At 37.7% G+C, this 23,216-nt stretch overlaps 1 protein-coding gene across 1 annotated transcript in view; it reads left to right on the top strand.

The window, feature by feature from the left end:
* The window catches only part of DMD (dystrophin), a gene marked incomplete at both ends in the record, with an annotated part of 1,915,324 nt that overhangs the window by 1,426,782 nt on the left and 465,326 nt on the right, over nt 1–23,216 (top strand). Inside the window, 1 exon segment of the mRNA XM_084258879.1 lies at nt 9,736–9,925. Within this exon segment, the coding sequence (XP_084115005.1) occupies nt 9,736–9,925 (190 nt within the window).

Here is a 23,216-nt window from a genome sequence, read left to right as displayed (position 1 = left end):
ATTGACTAAATTTGGTGTTTCAAGTATTGCTACTTATTTTGGAAACCTCCCCAGCCTCCCAGAAAATTGAGTTTCTCATCTATAAAATGTTGATGATAATAACTATTCATAATATTTTGTACATTTCTTTCATTAGCTTATTTTTCTCAGAGATGTAAGACACAAACACAAATCAAACAAAATGAGTAATGCAAAGAATATTAAGATAGTACCTTTTTTATTGCTGTTTCCTAATATTTTCTCTTCGGAAATGTCCCGTTGGTTCAAGGTAAAGTCCATGATTGTGGCAGTTTCCCTAATTATGTATGTGGCATATCTATTTTAAAAAAATGTTTATAGTGTAAAAATGTGACTGAAATAGAATGTATATTTTAAAATTCCTCCATGATAGATAATGTCTATACTCTCACTTTCTAAAGGTTAAAATCTAGGTATTTTTTTTTTTTACTGGAATGTCTCTATCATTGAAAGATGTCCAAGCAGATAACTTTAAAGCTCCAGTTTATCTTTAGAGGACTAATCTACTTTCTGTGTGAGTGTGCTGCTTCTGCACATGTTAAAAAGTCATCCAGTGTTGTTTGGGGTGACGAAAGATGGGAATGAGTTCTCTGAGAACTAATCAGCAATACTTTGGGAACATTTAGGTCATGGTTTCCAATTAACTCTGGAGAGTTTGAGTAATTTAGTACCAGACCTCAGGAGAGAGAGGATGAAAATCTCGTTAATTCATGTCGGTGAATCGCAAACCAGCAAATTTGCGTTGAAAATGGATTTTTTTGTTTTGAAGCAAAGACCGGCTTGACTTTCTGCCATAGTTCAGATGGGCCAATATCTTTGCATGTGTGTGTTTCCTTGTGTGTAGGTTTTTATTTGTTTCAATCACCTGCTTATGGTGAAGTAAGAAATAGTTAAATTTGTGATTCAAAATCAAGGCCAGGATTCAGTGTCATAACCTTCCCTGTATTCTTTTTTATACTACAGTGAATATATCAGAGAGGAGTAGACACCAACATCTATTCTCAGGGTTAGAAAAACTTTTCTAGGATGCAAGTCTTGGGTTGTAATCCCAGCTCTGCCGCTGACTTGTCTGCAACCTTGGGGAAGTCATTATGGTTCTCTCAGAATCAATCTCCAGCAGCAATATGAAACTAGAGATTGCCTCTGCTATATATCTCAAAGGTTTCTTATTTTTATGAAAATCAATTCAATTAGGCAAACTTTTATTGCTCATCCATCACTATATATTGAGATAAAACCTAGATAGATTTTCTCTATTTTCTTTAGGAAGGAAAAGGCAAAAAAAAAATGCTTAATGACAGATTTATCACTTGTTAGGCAAATTGAGATAGAAGTTCATGAATACACTGTGATGTGTGTTACACTGGAGCCACTGGTAGAGAATCCAGATAAATTATAAATGTGGTTACACTGCCACTGTAGTTAAAGGTTTACTGTGTTTACTCCTTCACCAGACTTGGTATGTTAAAGTCCAGAGTTCAAGTTCACGTCTTATTTTCTTTTCTGTCACCATCACCAATGTCAGAGTGCAAAGCAAATAATCCCATGCCCTTCTGGGTTCTTCTGGTTGACAAATAATCAAATAAGCATCAGAGAGATTGATAAGATGAAAAGGTATAATGAAGTGTAGTGATAACATGTATACCTCCTTTATATATGGGAGAGTCCCAGAATAACTGAGAAATTCACTTACATGACTTCAGATGTCTTTTTTTTAATCTTTTTTAAAAAATATTTTATTTATTTATTTATTTGTTTATGCAAGCACTGGGTACAGTCAGAAGCACGGGAGGGTGAGAGAATTCACCAGAGCCAGAGCAGAGAGCAGAACAGGCAGACTGACGAAGTACACTGCTGAGGGGAGCAGCGGGTGGCAGGAGAGGTCTGCGAGCCACAGATGTCATTTTGAATAGCTTAGATAAGGGATGATGGGGAAGAAGGGCAGAATTCCATTAGGATCATTACTGAGCAAAGCAAAGATATTTCTGCTTTCTCATTTGTAAAGAGAGAATGGAATTAGGTCTTCCTGGAATAGACCCTTACTAAGAGAAGTGTTCGGCTATAATTATTAAAAGTAGCCTCTACTCAGCCTTCAGAGTACCTCCCAGGATGTAAACTTCTTATCAATTATATGATTTGATTTTGCTTTCCTTCACCAAACTTAGATCTTGGCACATTATACATATGGAATAGATGTTGGATAACTTAATGAATGTGATATCAGTAGGCATTTTAAAATAAGAATGCAATTCTGAAATAAAGATAATCAGTATAGGGGTTCAAGCCACTGGGAGGGAATGAGAGAGAGAGAGAGAGAGAGAGAGAGAGAGAGAGAGAGAGAGAGAGAGAGTCCTAATAGCAGCTTCCCAGTAAAACTCACCACATTATTCATCCCCTTATGACCTCATGAGCAAACAGGGTCAGCCAAACAGGTCAGCCCAAAGCAGGGCTGCTGAGACCCAAAAGCTTACCACAAGTCTAAGTACCTTCTGGCAGGAAGCCACAAGGCAGGGGCTAAACAGGTCACAAGAGCTGGGACAGGAAGAGAGAGAAAACTCAAAATCAAAGTACAAATCAGGATAATGGCTGCCATTGTCTCTGCCAGGACAGCTTCCCCATGCATCTCTCTCCCACGCTTCCAAGTGTCTCTACATGTTTCTCCCCCCCTTGTCTCTTCCAAGTCCCTTCTAAGCAGTACCAGAGAGCAAGTCAGGCCTGCTTGCCTTCCAAGTTAGACAGCTTCACCTGGCCAATCAGGTTCCCCGCCCCTACCCAAGAGATCCCAGCTCAGGAAGTTTAGTTCCTGGCATGCTGGGATTTGAAGTCCAAGGCACCAGCACTAGTGTGGGCAGCGGAAATGGTGCATCTTCTTCGTCGAGGTGTATCTGCAACAAAATGATGAGAGAAGAACTGAATGAGAGAATGTTTTAAAACATGTAAAGAGCTCTTTAGGTGTTAGCTTTAAAAAAATTAGTTTCTGTGCTGTATCTTAGAGCCGTCATCTCTCACCCCTGTGAAATGTTAGAAGGATAGAGTATGTGTCTCACTTTACAGGTTGATAACGAAGGAGAAAAGAGAAACATCCTCTTATTGCCACAACCCAGAGGTAGTCAAATTTCTAGAAAGGTGTTGCCCCCAAATGGAAAAAATCCATATTCTTATTAGAGTTGTCACTAGGAAAGGAACTAATGGGATGCTAGCCCAGGTTTAGAGTCATGCTTCTCTTCAGTGCAAAGCACTAATAGAACTACTAGCGATTAAAAGGAATCCTTTCTAGAAACTGCTATATAGGTGTCAGTTAAGAAAAAAGATAATAGGGCCTCCCTGGTGGCACAAGGGTTAAGACGCAGCCTGTGAAGCTGACCGCAGCCTCTGCAGCACGAGTTCGATCCCCGGCCAGCCAGAGAGAAACCCACATGGCACAGCAGACCTCTCCTGACTCACCCGCTGCTCCCCTCAGCAGTGTCTTTCAGTACATCTGCCTGTTCTACTCCCCACTCTGTCTCTGGTGAATCCTCTCACACCCCCACACCTCTGACCTATACCCCAGTTCTTGTATGCATAATAAATAAATCTTGAAAAAAATGATAACTGCCCCTTTAAAATGATAGCTTTTACACTTCAAAATTGAAAATGTAATTTATATACTAGAAAACCAATAAGGACTGTTATATTTACAGAGAATTTGAACTTCAGGTTAACTCGATTCTGTGAGTAATGCTTGATGTTGTTACAAACTTTCTGATCCTAGGTCCACTTACTGCTAAGGTACTCAATCTCTCTGATCTATATCTAACAAACAAAAAATGTCCTGTAATCCTCCCCTTGAAAATATCAGAGGAAATGATAGTGGATAAGATGGAAATATACCAGGAATCAAAGAGTCAGAATATTTTATTTGCTTACTCCATGACAATACCAGGGCACAGTAGGAAGAGTTACTTAGCAGAAGATTGAGTGCTGTGAATCACCCCAATTTGTCACACCTACGGAAACACCTGGACAAAATAACCTTCTATTATCAGATTGAGCATTTTTGTTTCCTAAAAATATTCAATGTGTTTATTTCTGTTTGAATATGTATACAGTCCTACAGTACTGTGCATTTGTAAAGGATTGTTCATCCATGTATCTATCAGTGGAATGTTGTTTCTACATTAATTAAGTTCATCAGCCTTGCCTTGGAAAATCATGAGTCCCTTCCTTTTCACTTTTGTATGCATACAGGTGATCCATAAGAGATTAGTAATATTCAACTTCATAGGAAATCTGGAGTTTAAGGAATTTATTTAGAGATACCATAAGGGGTGTGTTTGTGTAGTTACAGGTCAGAGTATTCTTCATCTGATTGCCTCATTGATAATCCATTCTTAAAAACAAATTGGAGATACTGGAGAGATGCTCTCTCTGATTGTCTCCCTGGATGCAGAGTTGTCTGTAGATAAGCACCCCCATGGGCAGGTACAGGGTTGTACTATGCTTTATAGCTCCAGCACTTTGCCCCTTCAGCAGTTTCTTGCTTCTTACTCATGATAATGCAACTCTGAGATGTCTGTCGATCTCCACTAGGGCAACCAAAGGTGTAATAGCTCTTCAGGCTCAATTGCTGAGTATGGAATCCTCCATCCTGTCCCCCTTTGAGACCACAATCTGTGCAATACTGTGATATTTCTCCACAGGCATTCCTTAGGCAATGATTTTCTTTAAATCTGTGGTTCCTAGGCAGAAACTCTCTCATCAGGTCTGAGTCTGGCCAACTGCTGCCACAGTTGCAAACAAGCGGGTCTTTGGTGCAGCAAAGAAGAAAAAAATATTTTAAACAGGTTGGAGGGAAAGAAACAGAAGGAGACAGAAAGAGAGAGAAGGTCCAGTTACCTATTGATAGTGCAAAGTTGTAGGTGCGGGGTTGGAAAATGGGGCTTGGGCGGGGGAAAGATCCTCTCCCCAGCCTGCTGGCTGGGTCTCTGCTTTCCACAGCAGCTCTGATGAAAAAAAAAAAAAAGAGCAAACCCTCCTGCATTGCTTCCTTTTAAAGACTCACAAAAATGGCCACTCAGCTCTTCTCCCTTCCTACAGCCCTCACTTGGGTCAGCAGGGGCGGCGCTCAGACTAGGGCACTGAACACTCTTCATCCTCTGTGGCTTGGGTGGTGGCTGGAAATCAGGGGGCAGAGTTTCACCCTTCCCCTGCACTGGGCCACTCCAGCAATTTAGTGTGATAGTTCAGCAAGTCGGGTCCCCCAGAAGGCAGATGCTGAGAAATTGATTATCATGCGGGAATTTTATTGGAGAGTGGTCTCAGCATTAACACCTGTGAAGAGAAGCCTGCAAAGGAAGCATGCGAGGGCAGGAGATGCCAGGTTTCTATGCATTTGCAACCATATCAGTCAGCCCTTCTTCCTCCCCTGGAGGAGCACTGAATTCTCACACTGGGGTAGCCTCTCAGAATTGTCCTGAGTTAGAGCAAAGGCTTTTATAGCTAAGACATTTACTGCTCATTTGGCTGTAGCCTGCCTCCTACAGCTTTCCCCAGAACTGGGGCAAAACATATTTCAATCCTGAAGAAGGGCCTGAACAGCCTAGCACAGCATCCTTTACACCAGTAGTTCTCAAAGTTTGGTTTCTAGCAGCAGTTATTGTCGAATTTCAGCATCTACCAGGACCTAGAAGGCCTATTAAAACACAGCTTGTTGAACTCCACACTCGGTGTTTCTGATTTAGGAGGTCTATGGTGAGGCTTGAGAGTCTGCATTCTAATAAGTTCCCGGATGAAGGTGATACTGCTGGTCCATGGATCATACTTTGAGAACCACTGTACCACTCTGCCAATATTTACACACTGAGAATGGTATATGGTGCCCATATGAATAGAATGAAAACCTTTGAAGTCACCATACCATTCCCTATGCCATCAAATTCTCAGCAAGTTTTGTATACTATAAAGCTGGAATATCTGATTATCTTATTTAAAAATTCCTTAACCAATACCAGTGTGTAGGGGCAGAAATAAACTCCCCCTGAACCCTCAGGGTTCTTCAAGGTTAGTTGAGCAATCGAATTAACGTCAGCGAGATTAATAGGAGAGAGGAACAATTTTAGTTAAATATGTATGGAGAATGCACATGGATGTGGATTCTAAAGCCAATGGCACAAAATAAGATTATCCATCTATCTGTGTTTCTATCTATCTGCTAAGCTAAGGAATGAGATGGGGGTAGGGCTGGGATTTCAGGAGAGAGGATGACTCACACAAGGCAAGGGAAGGGTAACTCATGATGAAGATCAGATGTTCTTAACATTTAGGGTGGCTTCTCTGGTAGAAAGGTTATTTCTGATAAAAATCTGTTTTTGGGTAATCCAAATTTCATTCTTCTAAGTAATTAAGGGAGCGGTAAAAGATTCTCATTAGCCCCCAGGGCCTCAGTTGATTTCAGCTCAAAATAATCCACATGCTAAAGTGGATTCTTCGGGTAACCTAGCTGAACATCTGGGGCAGGCCTATCCTTCAAGTAGATTCTATTTGTAAGGCATTATTATTCTTTCTAACATCTGGTCATTGCTGCTTTTTAAGTTCAGCCAGATTTTCTCCAGGATCTATAATTTGATAATCCGAACAGAGGAATTTCAACAATAATCCATGTTGAAGATCTTTAATTTTATTCTAAACCAAATTTTTATTTATGATTCTCATTATTTCTAAACTTTATTTATCATATAAACCAGTTAAAGCCATACGGTTACAGAAATTAGAAATGAGATCCATTAGAGCTCTTCTGAATGCACAAATATGAAATACAAGTACCCTTGAATCATTTCTAGTCTAGACTTGGCACAATTAAAATTAAGGAATTCAGTGTACATTTATTGATCTCAGGAGAGAGGATGTAGCCTTAAAACTCTCACACAAGCATGAAACAACCATTTCACCTCTGATCAAAGAGTGCTACAAAGGAGCTCATTCGAAGAGGTTTTCTGCTGTTGCACTCATTGAATTTTTTTTAATTTATTTTCCAAATTAGAAAATATTCCACCTGATGCTGTCGATATTTCAGACCATGAGGGTATCATTTAGTAAAATGGTGCCTTACTGCCCTGAAAGAGATTCTGTTCCTCCCTAAGGGCCTAATTTACAAAGCAGCAAACTCACTGGTAGGATTTGGCTAGAAATCTCATTGTCTCAATAGAACGCTTTCATCTGATTTATGTGCATTGCATTTTACAAATAACTCCTGGAAAGTTATTTACTAGTGACTTTCTCTAGAAGCAAAGGGTAAGTGGTGTTTCTAGTTTAAGGACAGGGCTGCTAAGAGGCATCAAGTACAGCTCATCATGAGGATGAAGCTGATAATAAAATGCACAATATCTAATTCTCAAGCTTCACTCTGTCATGGGAGGGTTTTGAGTTGTCCTTTTATTTAGTGTAAAGTTGCAGTCTGTTAGAAAATATGTCAATGTCTAACCCTGCATTTTTCTCCAGAAATGTGATGGCTTATTTCTAGCCCCAAACTTGGGATAGAGCTGGAGTAAGACTTAGTGATTTAAAAAAAAAAAAAATTTATTTATACAAGCACTGGGTACAGTCAGAAGTGCGTGAGGGTAAGAGAATTCACCAGAGCAGGGAACAGAACAGGCAGACTGACAAAATACACTGCTGAGGGGAGCAGTGGGCATAGCAGGAGAGGTCTGTGTGCCATGTGGCACCCTCGCCGGTGGCCAGGGATCAAACCAGCACTGCAGAGGCTGCGGGCAGCTTCACAGCCCAGCGCTCAACCACTGTGCCACCAGGGGAGGCCCAGTCTTAGTGATTTCTAGCATGCTAACCTATCTAGAAATAGTAGTTTGAACTGGATAAAATTGTTACTTTTATAGGTCAAAAACAGGCAAATGTCAGCAGTTACTCAATGCTTTAGCCCGTTTGTCACCTGCAAGTTTGTAGCATTAACATTCTCAGTGCTGTTGTAATGGCTCTGAATTTTGAAATCATAGTAAATGAAAGGAAAAGTAAGTCAAGAAAGATTTTGAAGTTTCTGCCTGCATTGATAGTATGTCTGAAAATGAGATAAGCAGGGAGTCAGCTGTCCAGGTTAGCCTTGAACTACGCAGGGTTTAACTTATTTGCCCAACCAGAACACTGAGCCACCTTGCAGCTGTGCAGTATTAAAGTTTATTTAGGAGTTGATAAATAGCTTAGTGCAATGCTTCCTTTTTTCCAATAGCTGCCTCCTCATAAACGTATTCTACCCTTCACCAGTTAATGCAGACAGAAGATTTTTATCCAGTATGAGCGCCGAAACTATACTATAGAAGACTGTATGCTCAGCAAAACCAAACCCATGATGAATAAACAGCTCTTCCGGGGGCGTTGCTGCCGCTGGCTCGGCAGGAGTTGTTTATTGCCTGGTTTGCACATCCCATGATAATGTTGCTGCTGAAATAAATTGCAGTTTTGCATAATTATTGACAATCACATCTTAACAAGCAGTGTGTATCATATTCAAGTGTTCAATTTTTTAAAATCCATTTTTAGCTTATGTTTAATCCCAGAAAGTGTTTGTGTAGTAATAAAAGGCAAATATGATATTTAAATAGAGTACTAATTTCCTCATTGCAGACAGAATTTACCTGAATCTTTTTTTAGATGGGACTGTTACTGCCTAAGGCAATTTTCCCTCCCAAGCTATTATTATGTAGATGCGTAGATGTTTGCTATGGGCAAATGTGTGTATCCACAATATATGCATGTATATTTATACGTATACACTCACATTTATAGGTATATATTCAGGGAAAATATTCTTTTTTTATGTTTTTCTGTTAGAAAATTTGGTTCACCCCTTCTAAAAGATTAGAAGAATAAGAGTAGAATGAGGACAGAGGAAAGTTAGCATTCTTGAGTAACTATAATGTGTACCTATATAAAGTGTGAGGGACTCAACTTTATACAATTACTGTATTTCCATTCTCCACACAATAGATATTGCAGATGAGAAACTGCAAAATCAGATGAAGAAACTTGCCAACTTGCCAAATTGCCCAGTTGATAGAGAACATTCGATTTGAACCCAGATCTGTCTGGTTTTTAGGCTTCAATTTGTCCATTACTCATAAAAATTTTCTTTTGGAAAGTATTCTCACTTATATGACCATCCGGTGATGAAGTATGAGGCCAGCTCACTAGAACACAGTGGTGTTACGCAAATGATGTTTTACCCTATAGTTTCTATGAAACATGTTCTTTTTCTACTTGTTAGTCTTTCTGCTCTCCTTCATCCTCCAGTCCCCTGCTTTTTTCCCTTTCATCGTTCAACTTCCTATTCCAAGTTTGTCTTTTCCCAACTCTTCTGTTGACCTGTCTAATCGGGTGACATCCAAGATGAGCGTGACCTGGGGATTTTAGGGTTTCACCTACAAAGATTAGCTTAAACTTTTGCAGCATATTAAAATAAGCTTTCAAAATTAACCAGCAAAGCTAGAAATTTCAAAAAGATGTTTTTTGAAAACGGAAAGTTACTACCTGAACTTTCAATAGTCCAAAATTATACATGCACAAAGGGTATTCTAATCATTGCAGCTTTTAAGAGGAACTTTAGCAGCACCTCACCCCTTAGTAGATATATTCCAATTTAGTCCTTTTATCCTTCTGTTTTTCATGGGGTTCACTGGGTACACCATTTTAATGATGGAGGACAATTACATCTGGATATCCATTCTTTTGCAGAGTGAGTGAGCGAGAAGCTGCTTTGGAGGAAACTCACAGATTACTGCAACAGTTTCCCCTGGAACTGGAAAAGTTTCTTGCTTGGCTTACAGAAGCTGAAACAACTGCCAATGTCCTGCAGAATGCCACCCATAAAGAGAGGCTTCTAGAAGATTCCAAAGGAGTACGAGAGTTGATGAAACAATGGCAGGTAAGTCAAAAGTTCCCACTCTAGCACTCTCCTAAATCCAAGTAAACAATTCTCAGCATTTGTACCTATAATTGATGGGCTAGGAAGAAAACTCATAAGTGGCTTTTAAGACCACTGATGTATAAGCATTTGAGCAAGGAGGAGGAAGACAGAGGGACAAGGAAGTCATTTATTATTTCATGTAACAACCCAATCTTCTAAAGAGTACATGTTTATGTCCAGGAAGAACTTGCACATAAAACCAGACCTTTGGTCAAGGAGAAACTTTGCTCAAAGACCTAAGTTAGGGATTGGTTTGTTAAATTGAAAAAGTTGCCATTTTTGAGTGTTTATTTAATATCTTACAGGGAAAGCATCTGTATGAATTGTCTGTTTTATTTAGCGTTGCTAACTGAATCAGTTTCCCTTCATTACTTTCAAATACGTTTTGAAATGTTAATCTGGCATTTTGTAGCTTTCTTCCTAACATGATCAGTGAAAATAAAAAGGAGATGGCTAAATTTGTCATAGTTAATGATCATACAATTTTCAGACAATTGTTTTTCCTAGAAACAAAAATTATTGCTGTGAAGTTTCATATGCATACTCAGTGAAAAGTGAAACTTAACTTTAGGGTCATTTTGTTTAAATGAAGTCTTGGTGAGAATCATATTCCGCAGTGCAAGTAGGCCTCTTATGTTACTCTCAGCATTTAATGTCTATTTCCTAACCTGTTACAAAGGTTTTTTTTTTTTGTTGTTGTTTGTATTTTATGTAGAGTTGAGTTTTCTGACTTTCTTGACAGTATCTCAAAAATATTTTGGAGTGTTACGATAATGTAATCAACTCTGTGGATTAACTTTATTTTTTTCATATTTTGAATTATGGGAAAAGTGATTGTATGTCCTAGATTTAAAAATAATTCCAATAGTAAATCATAATAAATAAAAGCTGTTTTCCTCCCCTCTTTATTTTCTTCCCCCCTTCTCCTTTTCTTTGCGTTTTGATACAGTATTTGACCTACTCTGCCACTCTTGTGCACAGAATATGTGATGGTGATAATTTATAGCTGACTATTTCCTCATTCTTGCCTTGCCGTTCGCACGAGACTCCTCTTGCTTGTGCATAATGTGTGTTGAGTTAGTCTGATCATTTGGAATAACTTGTTTAGGCAATATCTGACTTCATCTTTGCAGATATTTCCTATGTCTTCAGAATGTAAAAGCAAAGAAAAGTATGTATTTTGGTTCCTAATAGATGAATGGTCACAAATAATCTTATTTAATGCATGGTATTTCATTAATAATATTTTATTTTCCTTGTAAATGCTCATAAAGCCACACTAGAATTTTAATGTATAGGTGCACATATTCTCATCAACTGTGTTAAATAAATAGTAAACTTTGATTAAGTGGATTTTTTTAAAACATTACTTAGAAACTTTGATTAAGTGGATTTTTTTAGAACATTACTTAGAAAATAAAAGTAATCCAATGACTCAAAATAATTTTGTAATAGGGATTTGAGAAAACATTCTTAAGGTAGTGAGTGAGTCTGGCTGAGGACAAGGATACATTCATCTATCTCCTATGCATTCTATATTTATATCTGTGATACTATATAGTGAAAATTTCTATATAAATTCCTAATCTTGGGAAGCTGCAAGATTCTGAATCATTAAAGAGAAACATTGTCGTATTTTCTGCCTGTATTTACCAATTTATGATTAGATTTCTGATCTCTAAAAAATGATTTGAAGTTACACTAAGGAAACTTGCATAGCTTATACTATATTACTTATAAAAATGTACTTATTCTTCAAAGCCATGAAAAAAACTCCTCCCTTAGAGTTTCCAAAAACATTAGATATATTGTTTCCCCTTAACTGTAATAGGACTAACTAAGGTTCCAACATGAATTTAAAACAGAGACACTTTTCTCAAGCTGCTTCTTTAAATTGTTAAAAATATGTTTCCTATAAACCCAATTAGGGGTTGAAATTACATTGTATAGGTAGTGTGACATGGATAGCAAGCTCTGATTTCAGCTGAACGATTGAATAACAGTGTTTGGATGAAAAATTTGGAGGTGACATTGGAAATAGTCTAAACTTCTGACACTACTGATTATTGTTAATGATATTTACCAATATTTCAACTGTTTAACAAATTTTCAACTGACAGAATTGAATCAAGGGCCTCCCTGGAGGCACAGCACATTGAGCACAGAGCTGTGAAGCTGTCCACAGCCTCTACAGTGCAGGTTCGATTCCCGGCCGGTCAGGGAGATTCCCACATGGTGCAGCAGATCTCTCCTGTCTCAATCGCTGCTCCCCTTAGCAGTGTATTTCAGTAGATCTGCCTGTTCTGCTCCCTGCTCTGTCTATGGTGAATCCTCTCACTCTCTTGCACCTCTGGCCTGTACCCAGCTCTTGTATAAATAAATAAATCTTTAGAAAAAAAGAATTGAATCAAGGTACTGTGATCTTAAAGCAAGAAATGAAAGTGTCAAGTTTGAAAATAAATGACGTGCATAGGGAGATTACATTCAATTTCAATGTTTCAGCTCAATGGAAGTGTTTGCTTTCTTTTTCCCTCTGAAGATACATTTTGTTTTTGTTCTTTTGAACAAAAATAATTTTCTGTAATATGTATGAAGAAACAAAGCATAAGAGTATGCCTTTACTTTCACTTTCTTTGAAAAAGTTGATAATTTTATATTCATTATTTGATTCATGCTGTATTGCAAGAATAGTTCTTACATATGAAGAAAGAAAACCCCAAATGCTTAGCCAGAGCGACAGCCCTCCCAACAGATTCTGAAATATCCATGTGCCCAAAAGCACTGGCATTTTATGTCAAGTGAAATGTCTTTAGTGAAAACCTTCAACAAAATAGGTTTTCTCTATGACTGTCAATGTGCTTATCTATATACGGAGACTCCACTTCTTTCTAGAGTGATTATCACTCTCATTTATCATTTACTACATAGGATATTATTCTCCCAGGAATAATAGCAATTCATGGGATCTATAAGCATACATGTGTTGTGTAGCATGTCCTTCCTGAGTGGAATGAACCCCATTAATTGCACTCTGAAACCCTTTTACTATTTCCTCCTTACATTAGAAAGTGTTATTTACTTTTACTAAAAGCCACTGCATTTTAGTTGTCCTTGTGCTTCAGGATAAGGAGAGTTTTCTTTTAGGTGTTGTATTTTCTGATAGTCTAAGTGAAATTTTAAAGCCAATATGTTGTTGTAGAGTACCATATACAACCGTGAGAGGTAGATGACAGTTTGAGAATTTTAAAATTGCAAATTTATCCTTAAAATGAAGATCCATATTTGTAAATGAATCAAATTCTTCCTGTGTCCAAATCATTTGCTGCTTTGGGCCTCAGAGAATTGATAAAGATACACATGGTTCCAATTTCTAACAAAAAACCTTGGGGAATGAACTGAAAATGGGAGGACTCTGCATCTTTGCTAATACAAAAATTTCACCAGTCTTACCTGATTCTGTAAGTACCCCAAAGAGATGGTTGTAATACCAGCTTAAGCAGAAGGTGCGTGGGTATGCGTGTGGAGAGATGGTCATAAAGGGAAAAGTGTGTATTTAGCTCTTCTGTCCATTTTTTGACTGGTTTCTTTGTTTTCTTTTCATTGAGTCATATGAGTTCTTTATAGATCTTGAAGATTAGCTGCCTGTCAGATGTATGATGACCAAATATTATCTCCCATATAGTAGGATATCTTTTAATTTCAATGATAATTTGTTTCTCTGTGCAGAAGCTTGTTCATTCTAGTCCCATTTGTTTGCTTTTGTTTCCTGGCCATTGAAGTCAAGCCCCGAAGACATCCCTGAAACCAATGTTGTGGAGTGTTTTGATTATGTTTTCTTCTATATATTTCATGGTTTTTGTCTTACATCCAAGTCTTTAATCCATCTTCAGTTAAATTTTTGTGTATCATGTGAAATAGTGTTCTAGTTTCATTCAATTGCCTGTGGCTGTCCAGTTTTCCCAGCACCATTGTGTCGAAGAGATTTTCCTTTCTCCTTTGCATATACTTGGTACTCAGTTCTATTCCACTGGTCCGTGTGTCTAGTCTTATTCCAATACCATGCTGTTTTGTTTTCTGTAGCTTTTTATATAGTTTGTAGTCTGGATGTGTGATACCTCCATTGGAAGAATACATTCTTAATTACACAGTGAACTGAATAAATTGTATCATTATATTTCTTGGGACTTCTGATAATAGATAATCTGAGAATCCTTAATTTTAAGAAAGGAAACCCTCTGTGTATCCCTGTCTGCTTCCGTAATTTGAATTATTTTAAATATATCTTTTAAATCTTTCTACTTTTCTTCAGTGTCTAAAATATATGAAAGTGAATCTTGATATTTTTCTTTGGCCTGACGATAGCCACCTATCACTTTGGGTATATAAAACTTTTCTGTGTGTTATTTCCCTGAGAGCTTTGACTAATTCAGGACATTTTTATTAGACACTTGTTAGGTACCTAACATGGCATTAGGTCTAGCAATACAAACATGGATAGAAAGGGGCTTTTCAAACAATTCAGACAAATTACTGGTTTGTGCAAACAATTTCATAACTATAAATACAAGTCTATTCCAGAAAGGAATAGAATAGACTACAATCAACCACTCTTAGTAAGGCTCAGTGTTGTTTTGTGAAACTTCCTATGTGTGAGAGAGAGGGAGAGGAAGGAATATTGGATTACTATGTTACATATATTCAAAAATCTCTGTATTGGAACAAGATTTCTACCTATGGGATACTCATATTCCAGAAATGAAATATATAAGCTATGACAAAATTACGATAGTGTAATGAGTATTATAATAGATGTCAAGAGAGGGTTTAGGAAAATTAGAAGATGATTAAGCTAAGTCTGCCAGAGAGAAGAGGAAACTTGCCTAGAACAGTGTTTTTGAGTCTTGCTAATATATTGGAGGGACTTTAAAACATGCGGATCTTTGGGTTCCACCCCACAGAGATTCAAATTGGATTAATTACACCATATCCTGTCTATGATTCTCTTGTTCAGTCAAGGTTAAGAACCTTTGTAACACCTCTTCAAATCTTTCAGAGAAAGTTGAAAGAATGTGTTAGGAGTTAGCTAGGAAAACAGAGTTAAAAGGTGATATTGGCAAAGGAAACAGTGTGTCCAAAATCCTAGACAGTGATAGTTTGAGACTCTGAAAATACTCTCCATGGTTGAAGTATGGTTATTGCAAAAAAAAAAGAGATTGGAAATATCAGTTAGGGCTAAATTACATAAAAAGACAGCAGGGGATAGTAGATAGTATAAGGACTGACTTGTAGGCAGGAAGACAACTTATTTTACCACTTGGTACCTAACCTCTAAGTCTCAATTGTGCTTTTCTATACAATGCAACTCAATACAACTATACAATGAGTATAGAATGTCACAGGATTTTGTGAGGATTAAATGATAGGATGTATGCAAAGTGTCCATCAGAGGTGCAGTGTTGGACTAAAAGGGCTCAGTACATGTAACCTGTCTAACCCTCCTTGTTGCCTTCTGTCTTTAAGGATTTGGCCTTTTTCTATAGTTTTGGGAAGTCACAGCATAGTTTTAAGCAAGGAAATAGAATAACCAGACTTACGGTTTTGCAACATCTCCCTGGTAGCTGTGAGGAGAATGAATTGGAAGCTTATGAGATCTGTCCAAGAGCAACAGAATGTTATTTCTGTACTATTCCAAGCAATAAATAATAATTAAGCTGGTGAGGTTGAATGCATGAGACAGAGGTATTGGAAGTAAAAATAAGCATTGTGTTATACTTTGCGAGAACAGAGCCGAGGGGAGAATGTGAAGTATAATTAAGAGTTACTGACTGTTTACCTTTTGCCATGACTGAGTGCCTTCACAGAGGTGCAGAAAGCAAGAGGAGAAATAGCTGTGGGGAGAGGAGTGGTTGGTTTTGAGGTACCTGTGATTAATAGAGGTTAAAACACAACCACCTTTAAAGCAGTTCTGAATCCTATACTGTGAAAATACCAGCAAGGATGTAAAACAATGGTACGTCTATAACAAGAAATATACATTTAAAAATAAAAATGAATCCAAGGTAGCAATGGAAGGGGATGAAATGATAATATGGTGGGAACAAACAGATGTCTTTGAAAAATGATGCCATCAATGGATATTTGATTATATCGAAAGTAAGCCATGATCTACATTAAGTAACAAAGCCAATTATAACTCAAAAAATAAAAATAAAAGGTGGAAAAAGATCAAGGTTGAAAATATAAAACTGAAAGTTATCAACATGGAAGCCATAAAAATACATGATTTTACACCCAATCTATGTCACTGTTACTTCAGTTTCCCCAGTCCATTCAGAAATATAACTAAAGTTACCAAGATGACGCTTTCACTGGTACAGAACTGGCATCTTCTACATTATTCAAAGGTTATAGCTATTGTTAGCCTCAAGTGGTTATGCCATGGAAAAAGGCAAAGAACTAGCAAAGCTTTGGTCTAAAACTCACACTGTAGAAAAAGTAAAGGTACTGGGATAATGTGTCCAAGATCTTGAAAAGTTCTTTCTAAGAAGGAAAATTAGATTCTCCTCTCACCTAAAATTGGAAAATTTTATTTTCACTTTTGTTCTCATCTAGCTACTATAAAAAGGTCACACATTCCCAATAGTGTGAATCGCAGTCCTCAGGAACAGATTCAAGAGCCACATGCTTTTCGCCTTTATTCTGTTCCAGGTCTGGGTCCTGAAAATCCTGTAGGTCGCAGAGTGACTCCAAAAAAGAAATAGTGAAAATAATTACGAAACTTTTAATTTTAGTGAAAGGATTCAGTGAGGACAAATGTTCAAGACTGCTCTTTATCTCCTTTAAAAAGGAAGAGTAACTGCAGAAAATAAGAACCATTAATATTTGTCCAGTGATGAAAACATAATCAACCACTTCACTGTAATACAATGAGTTTAGTCATTTGATCATAAGGATTATAACATTTTAACACATTACCATAATCTCTTTATATGTAGACATATTTATTTAATGTATTGAATATTTTAAACTTTGCTTTTCCGGATATTGCCATTAATGTTAGTTATTATTTAGGATGATACAAGGGAGGCACTAAAGTAAATAACTTTGGAATTCAATGATTGAATTCTGTAATTATATATATACAACCCAAAAGAAAGACCAGATAGGTAAGAAGACACTGTGCCTACTAAAAAGTCAATTTTGATAGCCCCTAATAAACATTGTCCTTTATTCCTCCCAGAGCTTTTGCGAGGATCTTATGAGGTAATAAATATAAAAGCACTTTGAAAAAGCTTTATTCTAGTGAAAGGTCCTTATTAATGGTATGAATTACCGTTAGACAAAAGTCAAACTGAAGATGTAAATCTAATGTCCTCTTTAAAATCAATGGGTTAAAGTTATATTAATTAATAGAGAATACCAATAACTGATTTTTTTCATTTTTATCATTGATACAGCATTTTTGCCTTCCTCTAGTATTAGTACTATCATTTCCATTTGCAGTTGAGGAGAGTTAACATTAGAGAGGTTATATAATTTACCTATCGCTACTTCCTTGAAAATCAACTAATTTGAGTTTTATCACAATAGATGATGAGGGAGAGAATTCAAAATAAAGTCTATTAAATGTTTAGCTATTGTGGGATGAATAAGCCATGCAGTTATCCAATTATTAGGATACATAATAATGACTCACATTTGTTTTATATTACTATCTACCAGAGAGTATGCTAAGAGCTTTATTTGTGTGATCTAACATTGCCCTTTTTTATGCGTGGAAAAGCAAGCTTTGAGAGATAGGATGGTAACATCTAAGGTCACACACTATGTAGGAGTCAAAATTGGAACTTGTTTGACCTTCTGACCTTCACCTAATCCTGCTAGGTGAGCCATTCCTCTAAAGAGACTCCAGGTTTCAAGCAAAGACTCAAGATTACGAAAGGCAAGGTTCAGATCGTTCTCCTAATAGGAATTTGTTGATTAATAAAACCATTCCTGGGTCTCCCTGGTGGCGCAAGGGGTTAAGATGCAACACTGTGAAGCTACTCACAGCCACTGTGGCACAAGTTCGATCCCTGACCAGGGAGATACCCACAGGGTGCAGCAGACCTCTCCTGTCTCGCCCACTGCTCCCCTCAGCAGTGTATTTCAGTCAGTCTGCCTGTTCTGTTCCCCACTCTGTCTGCGGTGAATCCTCTCACCCCCCCCCCCAAATCTCTGGCCTGTGCCCCAGTTCTTGTATGCATAAATAAATAAATGTTAAAAAAATAAGAAAACCATTCCTACTTCCTAAACATCCATCTTTCTTTATATTTTTCAATCTCATTTCTATATCTACCTCTCAGCAGAAACACTTTTGGAAAACAACATAATTACTAAAGGCAAATGCTTCTACCAAGTCCTTATTTCCTAGAAATCTGTGCAGAATTTGTTGTTATTCCTGACTACAGCTTTCTGGAAAATTGATCACTTGGTGGGGAGCTGTATTCCATGAATTTTCTCCTACCTCACTGACTACCCATTTTTTCTATTTTCTTTACTTCAGGGCCTTTTCTGGGCTTTCTTTTCGGTTTTCTTAATCTCATTCTCTTCATTCAGGAGTCAATCAGTTGTTACAAAGTGTCAGTTTTATGCTAGGTACCAGACTAGAAGCAGTCTTGTGTTTGTTATAGCACGATACTGTCTTCTGTCCTGCTGTTTATCGCGCCACCATCTTTTCAGTCAGAGAGATTTCAAATGCGATTATCACTTCTACATTTCCTTCTCACTTGCCTCATTTTCTGGACATCTTAAAATCTATTGATTTTACCTCCTAATCCTTTGCACCCATTCCTTTCTCTCCAGGCCCCTTACCACTACTCTAATCCATGCTCTTAGCACCTTTCATCTGCCTCTGCTCCTTCCTGCCCAGAGCGTTGTTCCAGTCCAGCCTGCAGATTGCCATTTCAAGCTAACCTTCCTAAAGCATAGTTTAGAACATTAATTCCATGACAGTAGGAGTGTTATCTACTTTATAACTTGTATAATCCCATTATCCCAAACAGTGCTTGACATATGATAGGTGCTCAATAAATATTTGTCAAATGAATGAATATATGGGGCATCACTGGTGGCTCAAGGGGTTAAGCACAGCACTGTGAAGCTCTCCACAGCCTCTGCAGCACAAGTTCAGTCCCCGGCTGGCCAGGGAGTGATCCACATGGCGCAGCAGACCTCTCCTGCCTTGCCTGCTGCTCCCCTCAGCAGCGTATTTCAGTCTGCCTGTTCTGTTCCCCACTCTGTCTCTGGTGAATCCTCTCACCCCAGTACCTCTGGCCTACACCCCATCTCTTGTATATATAAATAGATAAATCTTTTAAAAATAAATAAATATATGATTCCCATGTTCAGACACCTGCTATGGTTTCACAAAGCCTTCAGGATATTTTAGAAACTCCTTCTTCTGGCCCTCCAGGATTGTGCCTCCATCTCAATTTCCAACCTTTTGTCTTATTTTTCTTCTCTCTGCACCCTCAACTCCTACTATAATGTACAGTTAGCCTACTTTTATGTCTTTTGATGACTTTTTTTCTGTTCTTGGGGTTCCTTTTTCTCTTCTCAGTTTACCCAGATGCTACCTACCATATTCAAATTCTCCCTTGATCCCTATTTTCCCCAAGCTGGAAAATATTTTGTTTCCCTGTGGATTCCCATATCATTTAAATGACTCTGTGTTCTCTCTATTGTACTAGAGAGAGTGGAGAGAATACTGTTTAATACTGTGGCCTGTGAAGCCTGACTGCCTAGGTTTAAATCATCATTCTGATATTTATTGACCATGGACACATTTCTTAATTGCTCTCAGTTTAAATAGTAATAAATCAGGTGTAATGATAACATCTACCTCATCAAGTTCTTATGAGGCTGATTGGACTTAATATATGTGAAGTACATGAAACTGCTTTTGACGCAAAATATGTAACCAATAAACATACTTAGTATCCTGTTGTTCCTATTACCAGGTATATATAATGTAATCATATATTTTATTTATAAAGTTTTGTATCCCATATCATCAATATAGTCCCCTTAAAGGCACAGTCCTCATTTGATTTAGGTGAGAAGCTACCTATTAAGAAATGAATGAATTTGTGAGACTAGGCCCAAAATACTGGCTACCGTGAGTGTTAGAACTTTGATTTCAAGAAAAAAAAAGTTGTATCTTTTCTCACTAAGAAAAAAGTAAATAATCCTCAGTTGATTGTAGTTTTTAAATGTCAATATTGACTCATGTTCGTAAAGCTCTTTAAAGTCTTTCAGTACAAACAAACCTTAATACCTCTATTCTGGAGAATAAATATACTACACTGAAAATTAAAAAGAGATATTTTGTCTTTCATAATGACTTCCTTGGGGGAAATAAATTGACTTGCTACCCTTCTCTTTCATCCAGACACCAGATATGGAGATACTCTGAGTTACACTTCAGTAAAAGTAGTTTATTTCTCCCAGTCTGGCCAACATTGGAAGTCACATTAGTGACTTATGGATATGTTAATAAAATTGTTTTAAATGCCTCCTATGAGGCAGAGGCACTGTGACAGTGAGCAGACTAGTGCTTTCCACTCATTTTCCTCAGCCTCCATCAGAACCTGCACAAGATTTAAGTAATTTCAGGCCGCCTTTTCCTACAAGAATAGAAAAGGTCAGGAAAAAACTGACCACAAAAAAAGGTCAAAGAATTTCACATCACTTTTTCCTCTTCCTTTCCTCCAACCTCAAAGTTTTTTTTTTTTTTAATTAATTAATTTATTTATACAAGCACTGGGTACAGTCAGAAGTGCGGGTGGGTGAGAGAATTCACCAGAGCGGGGAGCAGAACAGGCAGACTGATGAAATACAATTCTGAGGGGAGCAGCGGGCGGCAGGAGAGGTCTGCGCGCCATGTAGGACCCTCAACGGCAGCCGGGGATCAAACTGGCAGTGCAGAGGCTGCGGGCAGCTTGGCAGCCCAGAGCTCAATCACTGCGCCACCGGGGAGGCCCTCCAACCTCAAAGGTTTTCAGGAGCATTTAGTCTTCAGAAACAGGCTTCCTATACAAAGAATATCCCCCAATTCCTGTTGGAAATTTTTGTAATGCTCATTGGGAATATCAAACAAAAGAATGTTTAGTTTTCTATTTACAGATTATTTTTAAAATGAACTTCATTTGTTGTCTCTCTTGTTCCTTTCATAATTCTGATAATAAAACACTTCAGGTATTAGTCAAAGATTAATGGTATTCAAAGTAACTTAGGTTATCAGCATGTGATTTTCATTCCACATGAGGTCCATTTAGGTTTACATGGTTTTCTAAATTACATTAAAATAAAATGTCAAAAAGTTCACATTTTTTTTTCCATTTTTAACAGCATCAATCTTTAAAGAAAGGTTATTGAACAAAGGTGTATGCATAAATCAGCTATTCCCTGTAGAGGTAAAAGAAGCCATTACACCTGGTTATGAAAGAGAGTTTCATGAATGCAAGAGAAATAAATCATTCCCCGCTGGAAATCATATTAGTCTAGATGGAAGAATGTCTATTTCCTGATAGTGAGAAAGCAACAAATTACTTTTGTTTGCTTCTGCATCCGAGGTTGTCCTTGAGAAGTTGACTATCCAATAACACTATTATTATCATTATGTATAATCTGAGTTATTATAATGTAATCCTTAAATTCTCTAAAGATTCCCCTTTTACCGCTTTAATTTCCATTCCCCTCCAATACTGTTTAAAACATATTCCTTGGGAGTTATGGGAAAAGTGATTCTCTGCAGAAAGCAGCATTTCACCTGCTCTCGGGAGCCAACCACATTTCACCTCAATGCTTTACTCTCAATTCAACAATTCAATATTGGATTCAATTCAAGGCTGTGGCCCCAAATAGAATGAGACCTGGATATTTATGAACTGCTTGACCAGGCATTCTTCCCAGTGATTTACTCCATAAATCCTATTTTTAGTTTTTACAGTAGTTTCACAAATGGCTAGAAAACTGTTGTACATTGCAATTTTAGAAACTAAAATGAGTATAGATAACATTTTTACCTGCTCTGGGAAAGTGTTGTCATTTTCTGTTTTGGAGTTGAAAATAGTTATCATTATTTGGATGCAACCATTGAATTGATTAGACAAATCTAAATTCATTTCCTATTCATGACCTAAAAGAAATTTATATTTTCATGTAATGTATACACATAGAAGAAAAATGTACTTTTTGAGTGGATTTCTGAATGTGACTTTTAAAGACAGTTATTGGAAAGTGGGCTCTGCCACTGAGCTGTAAAGAAGTTTAAGTCCTCACATTAATAAGAGCCATCCTTGGCCCCCAAATAGGACTTGATTGGGGGCGGGTGGATCTTGATAGAAGAGGACAGGGCAATCTAGCCAAAGAGTAAGAGATATAATTAATCTGAGTACAGAGTTCCTGGATCCTCCACTGCCCTTGTGGGAAGGATCAGGGTAGGTATTGAGATTAACTTTTACTACTGTAGCAAGCCAGCCCAAAACCTGATGACTTAACACAGTAGCAGCTACTTGTTTTGCACATGAATCTACAATCAGGGCAAGGCTCTGAGGGACCTTTTGTCTCTGTTCTTGGTAATATCAGCTGGGTGCATCCTCCCTCTCCAGGACACTGATCCACTTCCTAGAGGGCCCACTCACATTAGTGCCTGGCAAATAGGTGCTGGTGCTCAGATCTTCTTCACATGGGCCTCTCCATGGAGCAGTTTGAGCTTTTTGCAGTATAGTTGCTCGATGTGAGGATCAACCATCCTAAGGAACAAGCTGAAGCTGCTAGCTTGCTAAGAGCTGCACCAAGAGACTGGCAAAATTTTGCTCCTGCCATATTCTAATGCAGATTTCAAGGGAATAGAACAAATACTCCACCTTTCCATGGGGGATGTCAAAAAGGTTTGGGCTATGTTGTAAAACTGCCACAGAAACTTCTTGTAGAAGACATTAAGCTGAGCATTAAAGAGCAAGAGGCTTTATCCATTTCAAGAGAAGAGGTTCTCTTTGCCCAGAATAGCCTTTCTCTTCCAATACGCCCAGCAAACTCCTACTGACACTTCAAGCCTTGTTCAAACCTTCCTTCTCCCAAAAACATTTTCTGGCCTTTTCCCCAAGTGAAAACTTGGATGATGTACAATTACTGATTTTTTTTTAAATTTTAACTTTTTTCCATAACAGAACATAAGTAACTTTGCTTCATACTTTAAAGCTTT

This window comes from Talpa europaea, assembly GCF_964194135.1.
Source record: "Talpa europaea genome assembly, chromosome: X".
NCBI lineage: Eukaryota > Metazoa > Chordata > Mammalia > Eulipotyphla > Talpidae > Talpa > Talpa europaea.
The sequence above is the reverse complement of the archived record's forward strand: the minus strand, read 5'-3'. Positions and strand labels throughout refer to the sequence as shown.